The 20252-nt window shown below is 38.9% G+C and overlaps 1 protein-coding gene across 10 annotated transcripts in view; it reads left to right on the top strand.

The window, feature by feature from the left end:
* The window catches only part of LOC121329395 (ERC protein 2), a 262968-nt gene that overhangs the window by 159785 nt on the left and 82931 nt on the right, over positions 1–20252 (top strand). Inside the window, exon 17 of one of the 10 annotated variants that reach the window (XM_041274989.1) lies at positions 14361–15605. The exons of the other annotated variants lie outside the window; for them this stretch is intronic. Within the exon in view, the coding sequence (XP_041130923.1) occupies positions 14361–14592 (232 nt within the window). The 3' untranslated portion in view covers positions 14593–15605. Of the gene's footprint in view, positions 1–14360; positions 15606–20252 lie in introns of those variants that run through there. 10 annotated transcript variants of the gene reach the window in all.

The raw sequence follows: 20252 nt of genomic DNA, 5'->3' as shown, positions 1-20252 counted from the left end.
AATTAAAATTAACTCTTTCGTGTTGTTCATGCAAGTGAGCGGTCAGGTTGCCCTTTCATATGACCAAAAGAGCATTGCAAAACTAAAAGCAATAACCTTTCATTGGCAATTGCGTGCATTAACCACTGGTGCTGCTATATAGGCCTGCTGTGTGATTTTTGAATTAAGATTTCGGTATTTGTTTTAATGCATTGCAAACTCCACAGCTGTTAGAAGTTCATTGTTCAGCTAAATAAACCTTGGGCTCCATTTTAAGCAAGTGCAAAGGCAAATGCAAATTATCTAACGGTATAAATTATTATGAATGTTTTGCTGCAAAGTAGGTCCCCATGTCTGTCACACTGTTATGCAATCGCTATTCCCCCTATTGCTTCAGGGTAGGCACTTTACCTTTTTTTCTGTAAGCCAGTTAGTGGTAAAAACAAAAGACATTAATTTAGCTGTGAAACATGACTTTGGTATTCTTGGGTAAATACTTACAGTAAATGAGAATCGTTAACACAGGGCAGCTTCGCTTTTAAATGAGTAACAGTGGCCAGTGGTAATCCAGCATGATACATCTGGCTTTCCTGGAAGCAGCGTTCTATATGTATGTGGTAAGCAATATAGCTGGTCTGAGGTGCTCTTTTGTGCATCTGTAGCGGTTTAGCCTCACCAGAGCAGCACAACCGTTCTTATGATCAGACGAAAGGTATTCTGCATGGTTGGGGGTAGTCATTTGATGAGACCAAATAATCATGTCATCTATTGTGCACTAAGAATCCTCTAAGCCGTAGTTGCTGTGGCTGGTTAGTGGATTACATGGCTCCACAATGGCACGTGTCTGTGTTGCACCAGTCTTCTCATTATCCAATCAATGCTATCCCACAAGTGGGATAAAGAATGTCTTCTGCTGCCTTTGTTCTCACCATGTGCGGTATAAACTTCCCATACACCACATGTCCCTATATAAGACAACACGTGCCCCCCCCCCCCCCCCCCCCCCAACTCTCCCCAAACCAAATATGTGTATTTCATTTATTTTCAATTGGTATTGTATAGGTCCTTAAAGATGAAGCAGTCAAAGTTCACAAGACTTTAGATGAACCACAGGTTTACGTAACGGACTGTATTTTCCTACTTGATTAAAAACTGAGGCTGCTTGCTCAACACGTTGTAGGAAAACCGTCATCATCTAATCATACATGAAATCCAGCGGTGGCTAATCAAACCCAGGGTTGCATCTGGGTAAAGCATACTTGGCACAGACTTGTTACAATTAGGGATTCTGCCATGTCAAAGGATTCTTTCACTCAGTGCTGCGACCCATATTGTACTGAACAAACACATGAGTTTCTAATAGAGAACAATAGTTTAACAAACCACTTCCCAGCACTATTGAGTCAAAAGTATGCGCCTGTGGCAAATCTGGCACAAGACATGTTTATTTGATTGCATTTAGTTCAGGCTATGTCCTGATACAGTGGAGCTAACGAAAATAAAAAAAAAAGAATGAAAATCAAGTGTTCACACTGCATGTGAACAAGGATACCAAGTTGCAGTGACAGTGTAAACACTTGACTCTGCATATGATAGCATGTTATACTGTACGTACATGTAAGCATTCAGCCATACTAACTAAAGGAAAACAATAAATCAACATAAGGTTGAGAATAACTGCACTGGAATAAATGCAAGGACACAGGCAAACATGAATTGTGTGGCAAAATTGACTTTCACAGGTTTTATATATAAATACACACACACACACAACACACAGTGCTGCCTTGTTATAATGTGGTTATAATTTGTTCCAGAAATGATCTACAATGCCCACAATTAATACTGTAGTATACCGTGGAAAATTAAGGAAGGAGACACACAATTTGCAGGTGTTCAAATCCACGGTTTATTGGGATGGTTATTCCTGGACCCTGTTAGTCTGGGCCACACCGCAAGCAACAAACAGTTTTGCACTTCACACAGCAGCACATTCACACAGCAGCACATTCTCACAGCAGCACATTCACACAGCAGCACATTCTCACAGCAGCACATTCACACAGCAGCGTGTCACACTCTCACAGCAGCACATTCACACAGCAGCACATTCTCACAGCAGCACATTCACACAGCAGCACATTCACACAGCAGCACACTCACACAGCAGCACATTCTCACAGCAGCACATTCACACAGCAGCACATTCACACAGCAGCACATTCACACAGCAGCACATTCACACAGCAGCGTGTCACACTCTCACAGCAGCACATTCACACAGCAGCACATTCTCACAGCAGCACATTCTCACAGCAGCACATTCACACAGCAGCACATTCACACAGCAGCACACTCTCACAGCAGCACATTCACACAGCAGCACACTCTCACAGCAGCACATTCACACAGCAGCACATTCACACAGCAGCACATTCACACAGCAGCACAGTCTCACTCTCACAGCAGCACATTCACACAGCAGCACATTCACACAGCAGCACATTCTCACAGCAGCACATTCACACAGCAGCACATTCTCACAGCAGCAGCACATTCACACAGCAGCACATTCTCACAGCAGCACATTCACACAGCACAGCAGCACATTCTCACAGCAGCACATTCACACAGCAGCACATTCACACAGCAGCAAAATGTGCGTTAAGCACGAAAGTGTCGTCATTTCACACAGCACGTGTCTCACTGACACATCACACAGAGTTCTCAGTGTCAGTCATCTACATGCGTCTGGCCGCGTGTAAGCAGGCAGTCGTGTCGTCGTGTAAGGTCACACGTCGTGTAAGTGTGTCACAGTGAGAGCTGCAAGCTCTAGCACCAGCGTCGTCGTAAGCAGTGTCGTCGTGTAAGTGTGTCGTCGCACCACAGTGAGCACACATTCACGGACAGTCGTCGTGTAAGAGTGTCGTCGTGTCATGCAAGCAAGTGTGTCGTCGTGTAATAGTGGTCGTCGTGTCACCAGTCGTGCAATCACAGCGTGCTAACGTCGTCGTGTACACAGTACACACAGGAGTGTCGTCGGTAAGTGCAGTCGTCGTGGTAAGTGTGTCTTCCACAGTGAGAGTGTCGTCGTTTAAGGTGGGGGGGTTACCGTCGTCAGGCACCATTCGCACATTCACACAGCAGCACATTTCTCACAGCAGCACATTCACACAGCAGCGTGTCTCACTCTCACAGCAGCACATTCACACAGCAGCACATTCACACAGCAGCACATTCACACAGCAGCACATTCACACAGCAGCACACTCTCACAGCAGCACATTCTCACAGCAGCACATCACAGCAGCACACACAGCAGCACATTCTCACAGCAGCACATTCACACAGCAGCACACACAGCAGCACATTCACACAGCAGCACATTCACTCAGCAGCACACAGCAGCACACTCTCACAGCAGCACATTCACACAGCAGCACATTCACACAGCAGCGTGTCTCACTCTCACAGCAGCACATTCACACAGCAGCACATTCACACAGCAGCACATTCACACAGCAGCACATTCACACAGCAGCACATTCTCACAGCAGCACATTCACACAGCAGCGTGTCTCACTCTCACAGCAGCACATTCACACAGCAGCACATTCACACAGCAGCACATTCACACAGCAGTCTCACTCTCACAGCAGCACATTCACACAGCAGCACATTCACACAGCAGCACATTCACACAGCAGCACAGCACAGCACATTCACACAGCAGCACATTCTCACAGCAGCACATTCACACAGCAGCACATTCACACAGCAGCACACTTCTCACAGCAGCACATTCACACAGCAGCACATTCACACAGCAGCACACTCACACAGCAGCACACTCTCACACAGCAGCACATTCACACAGCAGCACATTCTCACAGCAGCACATTCACACAGCAGCACATTCTCACAGCAGCACATTCTCACAGCAGCGTGTCACACTCTCACAGCAGCACATTCACACAGCAGCGTGTCTCACTCTCACAGCAGCACATTCATGTGATAGGGTGTCGCGTGTAAGTGTGTCGTCGGCGGTAAGAGTGTCGTCGCAACAGAAGTGTTTGTCGTCGTGTAAGTGTGCGGTCGTCGGGTAAGAGTGTCGTCGTTTAATAGTCGTGTCGTCGTGTAAGTGTGTCGTCGTTGTAAGTGTGTCGTCGCACAGATGTGCAGTGTCGGTCGGGGTAAGTGTGTAGAGAGAGAGAGAGAGAGGTAGAGAGAGAGAGACTTGACTTTCACAGCAGAACATTCTCACAGCAGCACATTCACACAGCAGCGTGTCTCACTCTTTAGCGCCACGCTTTTTTTTTTCCTAGAGGAGTCAATCTTATCAAGAAAACATCTTAGTTTTTCTTCGACTTTTAGCCATCCACGCAATGTCGATTCTGCAATATTTTGTGTTTCTTGGATACTTCTGCTTGAGATTCATCATTTCTTACTCGGTCCACAACATTGACTTTCATTTTAACTCCATTTGTTTTTATTGGTGCCCTAAACTGAATTCCTTGAAACTGTTAAATGTTACAGCTTATAATAAAAAGATGTGTTTGGTTTTACAATATCTGGTACTACTTTCACAGAGTTTGGTGCCAATAAACAAGCTATTTTAAGAAAAAGAAGCCTGTCGGCCTATAGTTATCAAATTATGAGGCGGTTAGGGTTGGCAGTAGGCAGCCCCCCATGTTTATAAAATGGTTGAAAATAGTTAACATCCTTTTCCTTTGTCTTTATTGGACCATGATCTTCATTATGAGGATAACAATACATATGGTAACATACTAATAAGTATTATAAAGTACTCTTTTATACTGTCAACAGCTATTTAAGACAAGCTGGGACAGCCAGCTATATATATATATAATATATATATATATATATATATATATATATATATATATATATATATATTATTTTTTTTTTTTTTTTTTTTTTTTTTTGTATTTATAACTTGTAGTATACTGCTATCAAGATGACCCTAAATGCTTTTCTTTATAAAGGGACCAGGGTGACCATCATCGTTTATCACAAGGATGTCTTCCAAAACATTCTAAACAACATTTCCACAATGGCATGTCCTTCAGTTTGGCTTACAAATTAATATCTAATGCATCCAGGTGAAGGCCAGCCAGCCGCACGCACACACACACACACACACACACACACACACACACACACACACACACACACACACACACACACACACACACATACATCATTCATTTAAAAGTGTCTTTCTAATCCCACAGTTAAATTACTTTAAAATACTATAGGGATCATTTACAGCTGCAGGGTACTTGGGTTAGGGTTAATAAAAATTGAATGGCAGCCACTTCCTGCTGCAAGGAATTACATTTCAGTTATACAAGGAAGAATGGGGGGGTGGGGTGGCGTCTGCGGGCGGCACCCTCTCAATAATCCCAGATGTGGGTTGTGATCTCTTATCTGGCTCATCTGAACCTCACAAATCTAGGGGAGGTTCCAGACAGACCTGTGTGTTGGGGACAGAATGAGATGGAAAGCAATGAATGGGGAGGAATTAACCCGACATAACAGATGGTATTTATTATTTTTTATTGGTATACAACTGCCATGGGCTTGGCTTTACAGTGTCAAAACAGCCGTTTGAAAATGAAGCATTTCTGGTGGTAATTGAGAAGAAGTTTATGCTGTTATGTTTAATGACAGAAATCCCTTTCTCGTGCCAGGAATACAGAAAAAAAAAAAAAAATTCTAAGTGTGATTAGAGTACATACAGCCCGGCAGAGCTTTAAACAACACTAAAGACACATAGCTGCACATGTCTGGGATACACAGTGCAGAAAATCAGTACTGCTCCTCTCCCTTATAGTAGTTCTTACTGACATGCTGATGCCTTCTAAATTCCAGGAATGTGCAAAAAACAATATTTTTTCTCCTCTCTCTCTCTCTCTCTCTCTCTCTCTCTCTCTCTCTCTCTCTCTCTCTCTCTCTCTCTCTCTCTCTCTCTCTTAATCATGTGTAGATTGACACCTTCCGAGTGTTTTAACTTTTAGTACATAACGGTGACATTGACGTAAAGAAAATTACTCCTTTTTCTTTTAATGAGATTCGTGTGTTTAATATATTACTGTAACTAACAGGCAGTGGTGGTCAGAGAGACTCTTTTTTTAATTTATTTATTTTTTTGCAAATGCCAAATGTACAGTATGAAGGTTTTGAATTGTCAAGTGTAAAGAGACCGTATTCACCTGACAAGCGTCCAGCAATCCCTGCTCACCATTGCTTAGACCGTTAACACTGTGAAATCACCTATTACTTAGCCTTCAACACAACTCTTTAGATGACTGTATGACATGGAAATACAGCAGCAGCTACTATGATGTATAATTTGCTGACAGCTTTTATGTGACACTTCTCGTTGTAGTTTTGGGGAAGTTGGCTGGCATTCAGTGCAGCTGCAGAATGGGTCCAAAGGGCTGCTGAAATGTCCAGTGCCAGCCTCTGTTCTTCCAAATGAGACGGCAGGCTTTCAGCTCGGGGCTGTGTTGGTTGATGAATGGCCCCCCATCCGGGTGTTGTAGATTTAAATGTTAATGTGCAAATGTTACACACATGAAACTCCTTAATTTAATCAGGTAATGCAATTTGTGCATTTTCAAAATGTTACTCACTCAAACCCTAGCAAAACATGCTGCTCTCTATATACGGTTTACTGGAAATTCTCAATTATAGGAGACTGATAACTTCCTTGTCCATTATTAATCCTGAAAGTTATATAGGACTAATAAACTATATTTTCTAAGCCTTGCACAGCATTTAAACTTACTGATTAAAAAAAAAAAAAAGAAAATAAACTAAAAAAAAAGATCTGTGAGTCACATGTTAGTCATTCATGAAACAAAAGTAGACTTTGTATCCCAGGTACTCCTCCACCGAAACCCCGGGGTCATGCAGGCAACGGACCCCGTGTCGGCGGGTGAAAGCCCCCAGCCCTCCTGAACGAGACCCCAAAACGGGATCTCCAAACACCCTACAAACAAACAAACACAAACACACACAAAAACACAAACAAACCTCACTATAATATCATATAATATATAATATATATATACTATATATATATATATATATATTATATATATATAGATAGAGAGAGAAGAGTGAGAGAGAGGAGAGAGAGAGAGAGGAGAGAGAGAGAGAGAGAGAGAGAGAGAGAGAGAGAGAGAACATGCTATTCTTTTCTTGGTTGATTTTTAAAAAAATATTTTATAGAAGAAGGAAAACCCAACACATTTCTCGCTGCATGGCCACAACAGTAATTCAGGAAACAGAAAATACTGTCAATCTTGCCAGAGTTTCCAGGTGTATTATCAGCCTGCTGTTTAAGACAATATGTCTTTAATTACTGATAGCTGAGGACACAGTGTTTGCATGTCATCTAAAACCAGTGCATTCCAAAAAAATAACTAAACTAAATATGTAAGATCATTTTGTGGGGCTCTAGTATTAAGCATTTAATAATTATTCATGGTTTCTGTTTTATGCTTGCTTTGTTTGAGCATGTCCAAGATGTTTCTTCAGTGAAAACAAACTGCCATTACATTGCTCGACCAAAGGCTTTTCAGCAAATGGTTTTTGTAACTCTTCACAAAAAAAAATGTTATGACTAACCATTTGGCTCATTGAGTTTGTGACAGAACTTTCCTTGACACTTGCTTTTGTGTTTCTAGTTACATCTTCACTAAACGTCTACAAATATTGTTTTTTTTTAAGTCAATCTTTCAGGCTATTTTTTTTTTTGTCAATTACGAACACAAGAATTCTGGGAATTGTAATTTCTGAATGAGAATGCTGTCTTGTATTGCTCGGGTTATGTCTAGGCACGAGCTTACTACAGTGCTCTTTCATTTTGTGACTTGTACATTAAAACAGTACAAAGTTACTGAAAACAACCAACTGGTGGAAGCCCTTACGCAGTATAGCATCTGTGCAATTTACTGTCAACATGGTCTAGCTTAATTATTGAACTATGGAATAACAGCACAACACTGTATTTCTCCAAATCATAACCTACAAAAAATAAATGCTTATTATTGTCTACATTGAAAATGATGAGTGCCTTTATGCCTATGCATTTAATTAAGTGTTGCCATAATGCTAAGAGCATACAGACAGTACAGCAGTAACACAAAATACAGGTGCAGCACCTCTCCTAACTGGTGTGCAGTGCTGCTGGCTGGAAAGGTGTGTTTTACAGTGCTCTCTGTGTGTGGATGTGTCATTCATAACACTGCCAGCTGTGCTTTTAAGGGAAAGCACTACAGTAATTCAATTTCTTTGGAAGATAAATCATGTGTCATCTATTTGTAACCAATTTGCAGTAGCAATATTTATAGCTACCAGTCGCACTTCATGTTTTGGTAAATGAGAACCCAGTCTATTTCTAGCTTAGTGTTAATGATGATCACTGAAGGTCTTCTAAAAGAAAATGACACATTTTCAGGATGCATGGATTAACTTTATTCTCGGCGTGCCCATTCATTAACTCACATTTTGACAATAAAAGTTTGTTTGGAGGATTTAATCTGCCAAAAAGTAAGGGAGGGAGTTATTCTGACCCCTCATATGTCAGGAGGATGAAAGAATCAGATGGCCCATGTGGCTTTTCAGCTTCCTGTTATTTTGTTTTCCCTTCACAGCCCAGATCTCTCTTCCTTGCATTAAACTGCAGGATCAAATAAACCAGACATGCTATAATTGGCACAAACAACAAAGACAAACACTTTGTAGCCTTGAGGCCTTGCAGAACCCAGACACTGGTCTTTACGACGTCCTGAACAGAATGTACAGTAATAGCGGGCCCAGTTGGAACAGCTCATTTTAAAGAGACAGTGCCTTTGAGCTTGGCTGGAATAATTTCTGATGTCCTTGTCCCTTGTAATTGGTATGGACTTGTTGGAGGCATCAACAACACTTCCGCCACCGTTATGCAGAGGTAATAGTCTATTTGATTAGTTTACGCTTTTTTTATACCTGTTCCTCACTATGGGGTTGCTAATTCAAGATGCATGCTTTCCTAGTGAGCTGCCAATGCAGTCATTGCATGATTAAGATAGTTTCCAGTCATGAAAAACCCTTCGCTTTAAAATAAAGATTACAATTCAAACAACCTCCCATAGAATATCTTAGGAATAACATCAATCCTTGAAATAATGTATCCCATTAAAATGTATATAGCTCTATAACTCTATATTGGTGGACTTGCAGTCGGTCCAGTACACAAAACACATATATGTTGTGGCGATCTGGTTTAACAAAGGCAGGCGCATCACACAAGGGGAGGTAATCCTCACACAGGCGGAGGGCGGGCGCGAACCCGGGACCTCTTGCCCTAAAGCATAGCTGGCGATACCATTGTTGCAAGGAGCGTATATCGGGCTTGGGTCTGTGTGTGATTAATTCGCCGACCAGCCCTGCTGCTGCCTTCCCCCATACATGCTACACCGTGTGTGTGTATAGGGTGGTCACATCAATTATGGATTTGATGTAGCTTTTTCTTCTGTTCACTCACTTTGCATTTTGTTAATTGATAAATATAAACTATTAACATGTCTATTTTTGAAAGCATTCTTACTTACAGCATTTTTTCACACCTGCCTAAAACTTTTGCACAGTACTGTGTGTATATAGATGGAGAATGATGCAGCATAGCTTGGGAAATGTAATTATAAGACCAGAACAAAGGAGCCTGAAGATTGTTTGTGGTAACAGTATACTAAAGTAAAATAACAGACTTGAGAAGGCATTGCAATCTGTTACTCACAGTTCAGACATGATGAATCTGACCATTACGTTTGCAACTTATACCAGTCAAACAAGAAGCCCTGTGGATACGGCTGTGATGCAATCAGAGACCGCGAGGGCAATGAGCTTCTCTGTGCTGAAAGATGGATTAATGAGGTGGGAATAATGCCCCGAAGTAATACATGTGCTCTTCGCTATGTTAACAATTGAGGCACTGAGTAACTTCTAGCCCTTCTACTTATATTTTTTTTTTAATTATAGAGTGCTAATCAGAGTTTGTTAGCTTCTTTGTTTAGACATGGTTTGAAGATGTAGGCAAGTTTATTTTCTTGATATTTAAAAAAAAACATTCTTCACTTTGAACAGTATGAAACGTATCCTAGGTGTTAGCGACTGGTTGTATTACTGATGATCATACCAACGTATATGGTCACACACCACAAGATTCTGATCCACTGTGTTTTATGTCTGATAGGTCTTTGTTTAAACCCACTGCAGATTGGTAAACGTGACAGGGAAAGCAATGATTTTAAATTACGCACCAACTGCTCATGTAACACAGATGTGTCTAATTTCCTAAAAAGAAAAAAAAAAAAAACTAGCAAAGGACTTCTGTTCTATTTTACAATAAACGTAAGAAATATTGACAGTTAAATTGTCGTCAGTTATCAAATGACCAGATACTAATAACATTTCTTTTTGATCTTCATTTTTACTGAGACCTTGTAAACACAAGTGGGCCTGTTAAACTAGATCCGCATGGCTCGCTGTATCGTTTTCATTTTTTTTTTACCGTACATTCCTTGAATTGTGGGTTATGGGAAGGTTTGGAGTAACCCTGTGTTCAGTAAAAGATTTTATTTTTTTTAACGATTTAACATTTCACCTGTTGAGGTTGGCATGTTCTGTTCATTTCTATAGAGACACTGTAATGCATCACCTTATTAATGCATTCGGAATAGAGGCGGTCGTGTTTCATAGGATTTTTTTTTTTTCTTTTTTTTTTTTTTAATGTCTAATCTGAACATCTGCATTTCCTGTTCCGGAAAACACAGACCATTTGTAAACATTTTTCTTTAACAGGCTTGCAAATAAAAAACATAATTAAGGCAAAGTTGGAATCAGAAGATTGTTAATTATTAGCATATGAGGGAATTGTGTTCTACTGTGCAATGTGGTCTCTCATGCTGGGACCTCAGAACTCTTTTTGCAAAAATGTTTGTCAAAAAAGCAGCCAGTCAATTATTATTTTTTCACTCATGCAAGTTATTCAATTTTTCTTAGCTCTGGTCAGTGACACCCACTGAACCAATATTAGTAATTTTGGAATAGCAGGTGAATAATATCTTGTGAAGCTGCAGTCCCAGGTTTGCATTAGAACAGCAGTACTAACTCAATTGGTTGTCATTGCTTGGCTTGGTAATCTTTGGACTAAGTTTCTGTTCAGAATGTTGAGGAACTAGTTTTATTTTTCTCTTTGCAGAGAAAATCACCCCAAACTGGTTACAAACCTGCCAGCAGTTTGACCCAACAATACAGTATATAGGCTTATTTATGGATCATATACATGACACATTTGTATAATTGCATTGTAAACATTACCTTTCTGATAGAAGTCAGCAAGAGTTAAAAATTTTGGGTAGAAATAGATGCATATGCTAAGTAAGTAATTTGGTTGAAAAAAAGATGGGGAATAAGGAAAATAGTAATACAAGTCATCAATTACCATTCCTCGTTGTGTTTTAATTGAAAATTCCTTTTTTTCTCATCGGTACCAATTTCGATAAAAAAAGTTATTCCTGTGTTAAAGTGTAGCAGTGATTTAGTGCACATTAATATTAAAGAATGGTCAGGACATTCTGCAATTAATTATCATTCTCATGCAATCTGGGTCTTGAGAACCAAGATGGTAAATTTCTGTTGCAACCCCAAACCATCACACTCCCACCACCTGCTTGACGGTTGGGATGAGGTTCTTCTGTTCGAACACAGTGTTTGGTTTTCGTCAAACATAACGTTTCTCATTGAGACCAAAAAGTTCTACCTTTGATTCGTCTGTCCAGAGAACATTGTTACAGAAGTCTTGTGGATCATCTATGTGCTCTTTGGCGACCATCAGACGGGCAGCAATGTTCTTTTAGAGAGCAGTGGTTTCCTCCTGGATGTCCTTCCATGAACACCGTTCTTGTTTAGTCTTTTTCCGATAGTTGAGTCATGAACACTCACATTAGCCAAGGCGAGAGTGGCCTGCAGATCCTTGAATGTTACTCTGGGGTTCTTTGTGATTTCCTTGATGATTTTCCGGTTTGTTCTTGGAGAGATTTTGGTAGGACGACCACTCCTGGGTAGAGTGACTGTGGTCTTGAACTTTCTCCATCTGTCTGACAGTGGATTGGTGGAGCACCAAATCCTTAGAAATGTTTTTTTAACCCTTTCTAGACTGATGAGCATCAACAACTGTTTTTCCGAGGTCCTCAGCGATTTACTTTGATTACACCGTGTAACAATTTTTTTTTTTTTGTTCCTGGGTAGTAAGTGTTATTTCCTAATTGCTTATGCCTCAAAAGTATAGAAAATGGCTATTATTCCCCACAAACTTTGCTTTTGTGACCAGGACAGTGATATTTCAAAATATCACTATTTCCAATAGGAAAACGGGCAAATGTGTGTCTTGTCATTTACATAAAGTCAGAAAAAAACAACATATGAATCCAAATTAACATGTATTTATACTAAAGTAATACAAATATGACTACAAAAGATTTAGAAGTGAGTAGTTTTTCGAGATTTACGATTATACTGTAATAACACTTACTACCCAGCAACAAAAATTGTGTTACATAGTGTTATGGCATGACGTGTTTCCACACCCCTGCATGGTGAAGACCAAACTCACAAAGTTTCTGATCTTTGAATAGGGTGGGGCCTCCCAAACTCACCCCTGAAGATCTACCTAATTATTTAAACACCTGATTCTAATTATCCCCTTAATTGAGCTGATAAAACCAGGGGTTCACTTACTTTTTCACATACCCTGAATCTTAATTACTCATTGTTTGTCTAATTCATCCATAATTTTGTTTCAAAAGACATGAAATTGGTTAGTATAAAAATATTGAATATTTAAGAAAAGACTGGTTTTGATTCAAGAAGGCTATCATGTTAAAACGATGGAGTTTCCATAATTATCATTGGGGTTTACAAACTTTTTCTCAGCACTGTATATATATATATATATATCTATATATATATATATATATATATATATATATATATATATATATATATATATATATTCCTTGGGTGTGTGGTGAAGTACAAGGATTGTTGTATTATTAGTGTATTATTGTATTATTGTTTTATTACATGAGATTTGTTTGCTTATTGCTAATATTGGACTCGACTTTTGCCAAGATAAAATTAAATAATATAGGCATAGGTTTCCAATTTGCCCAGTATTGATGGCTGAAGTGTAATGCTGGCTCCTGGGACCAACCAAAGTGTGGTCTCCCTAGCGCCTCAGCATGGCAACCATCTGGAATGAGCTGGGTGGAGCCCTTCACAGGGGTCATCAGGTGATTATGAATATGATACATATGTAATTCTAATTATGTCTCAGACAACCAGCCACCTAAATGTGGCGCTACATTTGCAAAATCTTGGGACTAAGACAATGGTCAGATGCGTGGCAACTGACAGGTTGATATTGAATTATTCCAGCCTTTTTTTTCATCTAGGTAGTTTTATGCGTTATTTCTTTGTTTATTTTGTTGCGTCATTGTTCAGTTGGCATGCGGTTTTAATGCATTTTCTTTTTTAGTTTCTTGCTTTTGATGCCTCTCAGTTTTCTTTTCTACAAAAGAAGTTCCAGAATAGCAGGCCTGCATTTTCTTTTTAAATGAGCCTTAAAGTTAATACCCCAAGCATTACACACTTGATTCAGAAGTCTTCTACGAGGTCTGCCACACACAGCTTCTTATTAGAGAAACCCTATCACTCTTGTCAGCTGCGCTTGTGAACTCCCCAGTCCAGCCTCCCATTACAGTCTGGGGTATGAAAAAACCCTGCTTCATTCAGCCTTGTGGGTCTATTGGATTGCCACTGTTTGGGGAAAAAATTGAATTATACATAGAAGTATTTTTTTTCTTTTCCTTTTTGGATAAAGTCCATGCATGTAGTTTGATCTTTATTTTATTAAATGCAGTGCAACAGTTGATTCAAGGGTCAGACAAAATTGTTCCAATGTGTCTGCATTATTAACAGTATTTTGCTTCCAATTTCTAACCAGGCTATTTACTTATTTATATATTGTTATTCTTTTTAAATCTTCCTTTCTGGATAGCCTTTGGCTCACCTTACACTTTAAGCCGAGTGTTAAGCTAATGTGGCCTTGTTTTTCCTGGAGAGGTTTTTACATTCAATCCTTTTTTATTTTTGTTTTGTATTATTAGCATTGAAGACTTCCCTCAACAATTTGTTATATCAGCAGTCATGAGCCATGTCTGCTCTGGGAACTGCTTTAAGTCATGCCCCTTACATTATGTCATGTAGTGTATATATAATGTCAGTTATAATTTCTCCATTTTCAGACCCCCATACAGCCACTGTAGCTGTAACTACCTAACCACCACACGACTGCTTCACCAGGGGACTGTGCCCTCTCAGACTGTTCACACAGCTTTACAAGGATGCATTAAGAGCCAGGCCACTTTAGTGGACAAGACACTGTGCGGACTCTGCGGCAGAGAAGATTATCCTCCAGTTGTGGAAGGACTGTGGCGAGTGCTGTGCTGCAGGACGGGGCAGCATCCTAACAGTTAAAATGCCAGGAGCAGCTATGTGTGATGTCGTCATACCACCCATATTACTTCTTTATAAAATAGTGCAGTATCAGTAACTGCTTGAAGTGCATTAGGCGGAAAACTATAGGCAATTTAGGAGTACTTATTTTTACAAATTGAAAAATGTCTCGCAGGACAAACAAATGCAAGAAATGGAAAACTGTAACCTTTATAATATCTAATGCTGTTCTTGATAAAATAAGAAGTGAAAGTGATGGAGTACAGTGAGTAGAGAGCAGTGATGCTGTGTGATAGAACTTGGATTATTGCAGGGGTTCCCAGGCTCTGATACAGTGCTTATCAGTTTTTGTTCAGTATTTGGCAGACAATGTATTGTTTTGTGTTCCCATGTTTTTATGAAATGATCATTTGGGAGTCTGGCATTTTGTGAGATGAGGATGTACTGTAATAAAGTAAGTGTGTTGAATTGCATCACAGGACTCAAGGTGTGATATTAAATTAAAATATATTAAAGAAGAGTGACATTGCATGCTGTTTATATGCAGTTGTCTGTAACGGTAATAAAGAGATTATATTAGGAAGAGCTTCCAGGTGGTGGACTGCACTGCCAACAGTTGACTTTGTCAAAATTGAATTTAAACTGTTTCTCTTTAATAGAGAATTTAATTTAATATCTAGAAATATATTATATTTAGATTTTCTTCTGTTTTACATTGGCCCTTTAAACTGAATTCTAAACTCTGTTTTTCTTTCATTTCTGTACACGTGTTATATTTTGTTCTGTACAGCACTTTGATATACTTTTTGTATGAAAGGCAATATATAAGTAAAGTATTGATTGATTGATTAATACTAATAATCCTCATTTAAAAAAAAGATTATTATTGTGTGAAGCATTTTTGCAAATGATATGCTGTAAGTAAGGCTGACAGTTGGTAAACTGGTTAAGTGCTAATGTTTGTTTTTGTGCATGGCATTGGCATAGTGTTGTATTTAACAATGATTTTCAAAGCATGCCTGTGGCAAAGTGCCCACCCCTGTGTGTATTTTGTGTTGTATGTTGTGTGTTAATGTTGGTGTATAGTCATTGGAACACGGGATATAAACAGGTCTGTGTAACATGAGTGTTTAAAATGTATATTTGTATTTAGGCACGAGGATTTCACAGCACTTCATGTACAAGTAAAAAGTTGTAATGTAAAAAGTAAAAAGTAATGTTAAAACTGTACAATGCACTAGTAAGACCTCATCTTGAATATTGTGTGCAGTTCTGGTCACCTCGCTATAAAAAAGATATTGCTGCTCTGAAAGAGTGCAAAGAAGAGCGACCAGAATTATTCCGGGCTTAAAAGGCATGTCATATGCAGACAGGCTAAAAGAATTGAATCTGTTCAGTCTTGAACAAAGAAGACTACGTGGCGACCTAATTCAAGCATTCAAAATTCTAAAAGGTATTGACAGTGTCGACCCAAGGGACTTTTTCAGCCTGAAAAAAGAAACAAGGACCAGGGGTCACAAAGGGGCATTCAGAACAGAAAATAGGAGGCACTTTTTTACACAGAGAATTATGAGGGTCTGGAATCAACTCCCCAGTAATGTTGTTGAAGCTGACACCCTGGGATCCCTCAAGAAGCTGCTTGATGAGATTCTGGGATCAATAAGCTACTAACAACCAAACGAGCAGGATGGGCCGAATGGCCCCCTCTCGTTTGTAAACTTTCTTATGTTCTTATGTTCTAAGTAATAATATGTGAGCACGGGGAATTGCACTTTATTAATTCAAGTGCAGTTGTACCGCTGCTCCAATTGAATGATTGATTAGCAATCAAGTCTCGATACAGCTGCATAAAAGCTGCATGTTTTCACTCACTCGGGGTTGTGTGTTCAGTGAGTGGAGAACGGGATTGGAGACGGAGACGGAGTTAATAGTTAAAATACAAGCTCACTGTGTTTTGTCTGTATAATCCGTTTTGTTTGTCTTTTTGTTTTGGCTACGAGTGCCATGTCGTTTGTCTTTCAACCTTTTATTTTCTCTCTGTTTCGTTTTTAAATACTGTGCTCCATACCCCACCTCTCTGTTGTTATTTTCTGGTTCCTAGTTCTGGTCTGATGTCACCCACTGCAGCCGTCTTTGTGACAGTGCCTCATTTATGTGGAATCTTTCATAGGCATAGCTGCAGTTATTAGTTAACCAATTGGGCGCTTATTTGAAATAGGCGTAGGGGTTTTATTAATGTTATTAATTATTAATTGATTTTAAAAATGGAAATATTCAAATTATCTTTCTACAGATTAGGTTTAGAGACCGGCAATGCAGACTAGATTATTTGGGACCCGAAATCTGACTATTTTTTTTTTTTTTTTTTGGGGGGGGGGGGGGGGGGGGGGGGGGTTTCATTTGATAACTTTTGAGAATTATCTGCTTTATTGTGACCTGACTAACATATGGCTTTGCTAAGGAGTACATTTTAAAACAAAACAAGGTCGAACATGTTGGTTTACAGAGCTTGGAAGAAGGAATTAGCCTCAGAAATGTGGGGTCTGATTCAAGAAACTCCAGCCTTTCGCTTTCTGGCATCAGCACCTAAATAAAATGAATGACCGAATGAATAAATCACTGCCGCACTATGTAACAGGTGTCATAGTCTAATTAGAGTGTTTCATATTAAAGCTTGTTTTGAAGCTTTTCTTCTTTTACCATTGCAAGTATGGGATTGAAGAGGACCATAGTCAGTGTAGCTGAGTGCCTGCAGGTTGGCTGGCAGCTATTGCCCACAAGGAGGTAAACACAAATGAAGAGCTTGTTACAGAAAAAAAAAAAATCTGTAACCATTGGAAGGATTACAAGGCAAGATGTTTATAGGAAAAATCGTATTGTTTTTCACCGGGCCTGGATTATTTTACATGTGCTGTCAAAAAAACGGGGCTTTATGGTGTAAAATGTTTTGAAAAATTCTCCTCTGTTTAGTCTTTTATCCCAAGGTAGTGAGAATAGAAGCTTGCGGTGTTATTCATACTTATTTTGACCTTTACCCTTTTTAAAATGATGGAGAGTTAAAGTGTGCCAGCTGTGGTTCCTCTCCCTCGTGTGTGTGTGTGTGTGTGTTTGAAAAACATCATGTCATGGAGAGCAACTTCCTATGCAGCAACTGGCAGCATTTTATCGAAACCTTACACTGCTTGAACGTCGTTAAGACAAGGAGAAGCTAATTAAGCAGTATGAGCAAAGCAAAACATAACCATGAACACAAATGCCTTCACCAGATGATTCTGTGAAGGCCGTAAAAAAAAAAAAAAGGTCTAAAACTGTTCCTGTTTTCCTGGCGGAAGTATTACTAGGTGTTGGCAAGATGCAGAGCCGTTTTGAACCTTAATGGTTCAGAGGTGGCGTTTTATTGGCACAAATCCAGTGGTAGCCCAATTAGAGACAAGGTTGTATTACCCAATACTGTGTAACCTATAGCACCATCACAACGGGAGCACTTCATTTCTGTTCCATTTCTTCAGAGCACTCCATTTCCATGCCGTTAATTGAGTGTTAGCATTCGAGGAGACAGGAACAACTCTGTGCCTTGTATGAAGCACTCACACATTGGGAACGCAATTGGTTTTCTTTAGTTATCACACATGTTGAATCTGTAAACAGAGAGGGACTTCAAATCCACAAAGATTTAGTAGTGCTGTTTAACTAATCAACTGTTTTGTATTGACAAATGCCATCAGTGTTACAAAATGCAATAGGTCCTTGATACAAAAATGCTGTGCTGTGCACAGACAGAAAAGTGGAATGGCAGCCAACACAGGTTAGCAGTGGTTCAGTAACAGTGAGAATAGTGTGATTGTTCCTTTTGGTTGACTTGAGTTGGTGGACATACCTTGGCTCTCTGACTTGAAATTGTGTTTGTTTGTTTGTGTTTGTTTTTGTTTTCCTTTTTATTTTCCCCTTCATAGCAATCCTGGAGAAATGATGGTTCAGGAAAAGTGCTCATTGTATGCATTTTGTAAAAGCTATCAGTCTCCTGTTTGGAGCACATTTGAAGAGGTATGAAATAACGTTATGTTATAAAACTAGCAAGGAAACATATACAATATATATATAGTTTTATTTGCTGCTCGGTGTTGCTAAGTTGCTTCTTGCATGTATATAACCAATTTCACTTTTTTTTTTTATTTCAGCCTTTCCCCTTGTTTTAAAAATCAACTCCCAGTGTCTATCAGTGGCCTAGTTGTGATGTTTAAGCATGACATTTCAGGATTTTCTGAAGTTTCTTCATACCTGGTTCATACCCATCCAGATGCAGTTAAGCGTTAGAACGAAGGTAGAATGGCTCTACATAGGTGACTTTTTATCTATTAAGTATTTGTGAGAACAGGATACGACCATTTAGTCTTAGTAAACATATTCAACATACTCATGTAAAAATGGTAGCCTCTTATTGACATGCAACAGAACTTGGATTGACGTTTAAATGTGTATCATTTAGATCATGTATGTCACCCAGGCTAAAAAACCTACTGGAATTTCCCCAAAGCACTGTTTCTTTTACCAGAAGCGAAACATGTGTACCATTTGTTAATTAACAGCGATGACACATCTAGTATACAGTACATGTTTAGCTCTGCATTGAGTGATGATGATGTAAGACCAAGACATCCAATTAAAAGCCCAAAACCAACTATATACTATTATATTATATATATATAATAAATTAAATATATATATATATATATATATATCTAAAATATATATATATAGATAATATATATATATATAATATGAATGTACGACTATTTTGAAAGCAGAAACAAAACTACTGTAGCGTAAAGACTGATCCACGAGAACATTTGAAATGCACAAAGCAGGAAGAAGTCGGTTATTTTGTAAATGATTGATATTGTAACCCTTACGGAGCGATCATTATCCTGTTGTCACCACAACAAACTATCTACCAGGTAATGACAGCTGTCCCAGACAGTGATGCTTAATACATGTCTGCCTGTATACTTGTTTTGGCATTTGACCAATTAAAATCCTAAAAAGGCTAAAGAACACAAGAAAATGCCTTTGTGAGAAGCACTGCAATCCCTGGTGTGCAATACTGTAAATACATGGGCAGTATCAGTGTTTATAGAATACAAGAAATAAATAGGGTTATTCCTGACCAGTCACAACATGAATATCTGTCGTAAATGGAATGCTTCAGTAATCCTTTTTTTTTTTTTTTTTGCAGTACAGGTTAATAAACTGTTTGTCTTGTATATTATAATTTAAAAATGAAAACACACATAACATGCCTTGGTTATTTAAAACACATTTATTTTGAGTGCTAAAAAGTGCTAAAGCTTATAGTAACATCTTCTGTAGACTGAGTTTACAATTAAGGAAAATAAGTCTAATGTCAATGTTCTACAGCTTTATAAAATAGTATAGTGATATAACTTAATTTATGAAGATAGATTATGTGGTGCCCAATAATAATAATATTAATAACAACAATAATAATTGAAAACATTTTGCAGTCATGGGATGTTTCTAATTTCCCGTTTGACTATAAATTACAGTTTTGAAACAGTCCTTTTTGTTAAAGAAGTATTCCCCTCTCAGAACTATAAGTCTGATCCATACTCATCATGGGAGCCATACAGCAGGTATTGCCATTGATTTATGTTCTGTGCTTG

Source organism: Polyodon spathula, chromosome 16 (assembly GCF_017654505.1).
Source record: "Polyodon spathula isolate WHYD16114869_AA chromosome 16, ASM1765450v1, whole genome shotgun sequence".
Lineage (NCBI taxonomy): Eukaryota > Metazoa > Chordata > Actinopteri > Acipenseriformes > Polyodontidae > Polyodon > Polyodon spathula.
This window is presented reverse-complemented; position numbering and strand designations above follow the sequence as displayed.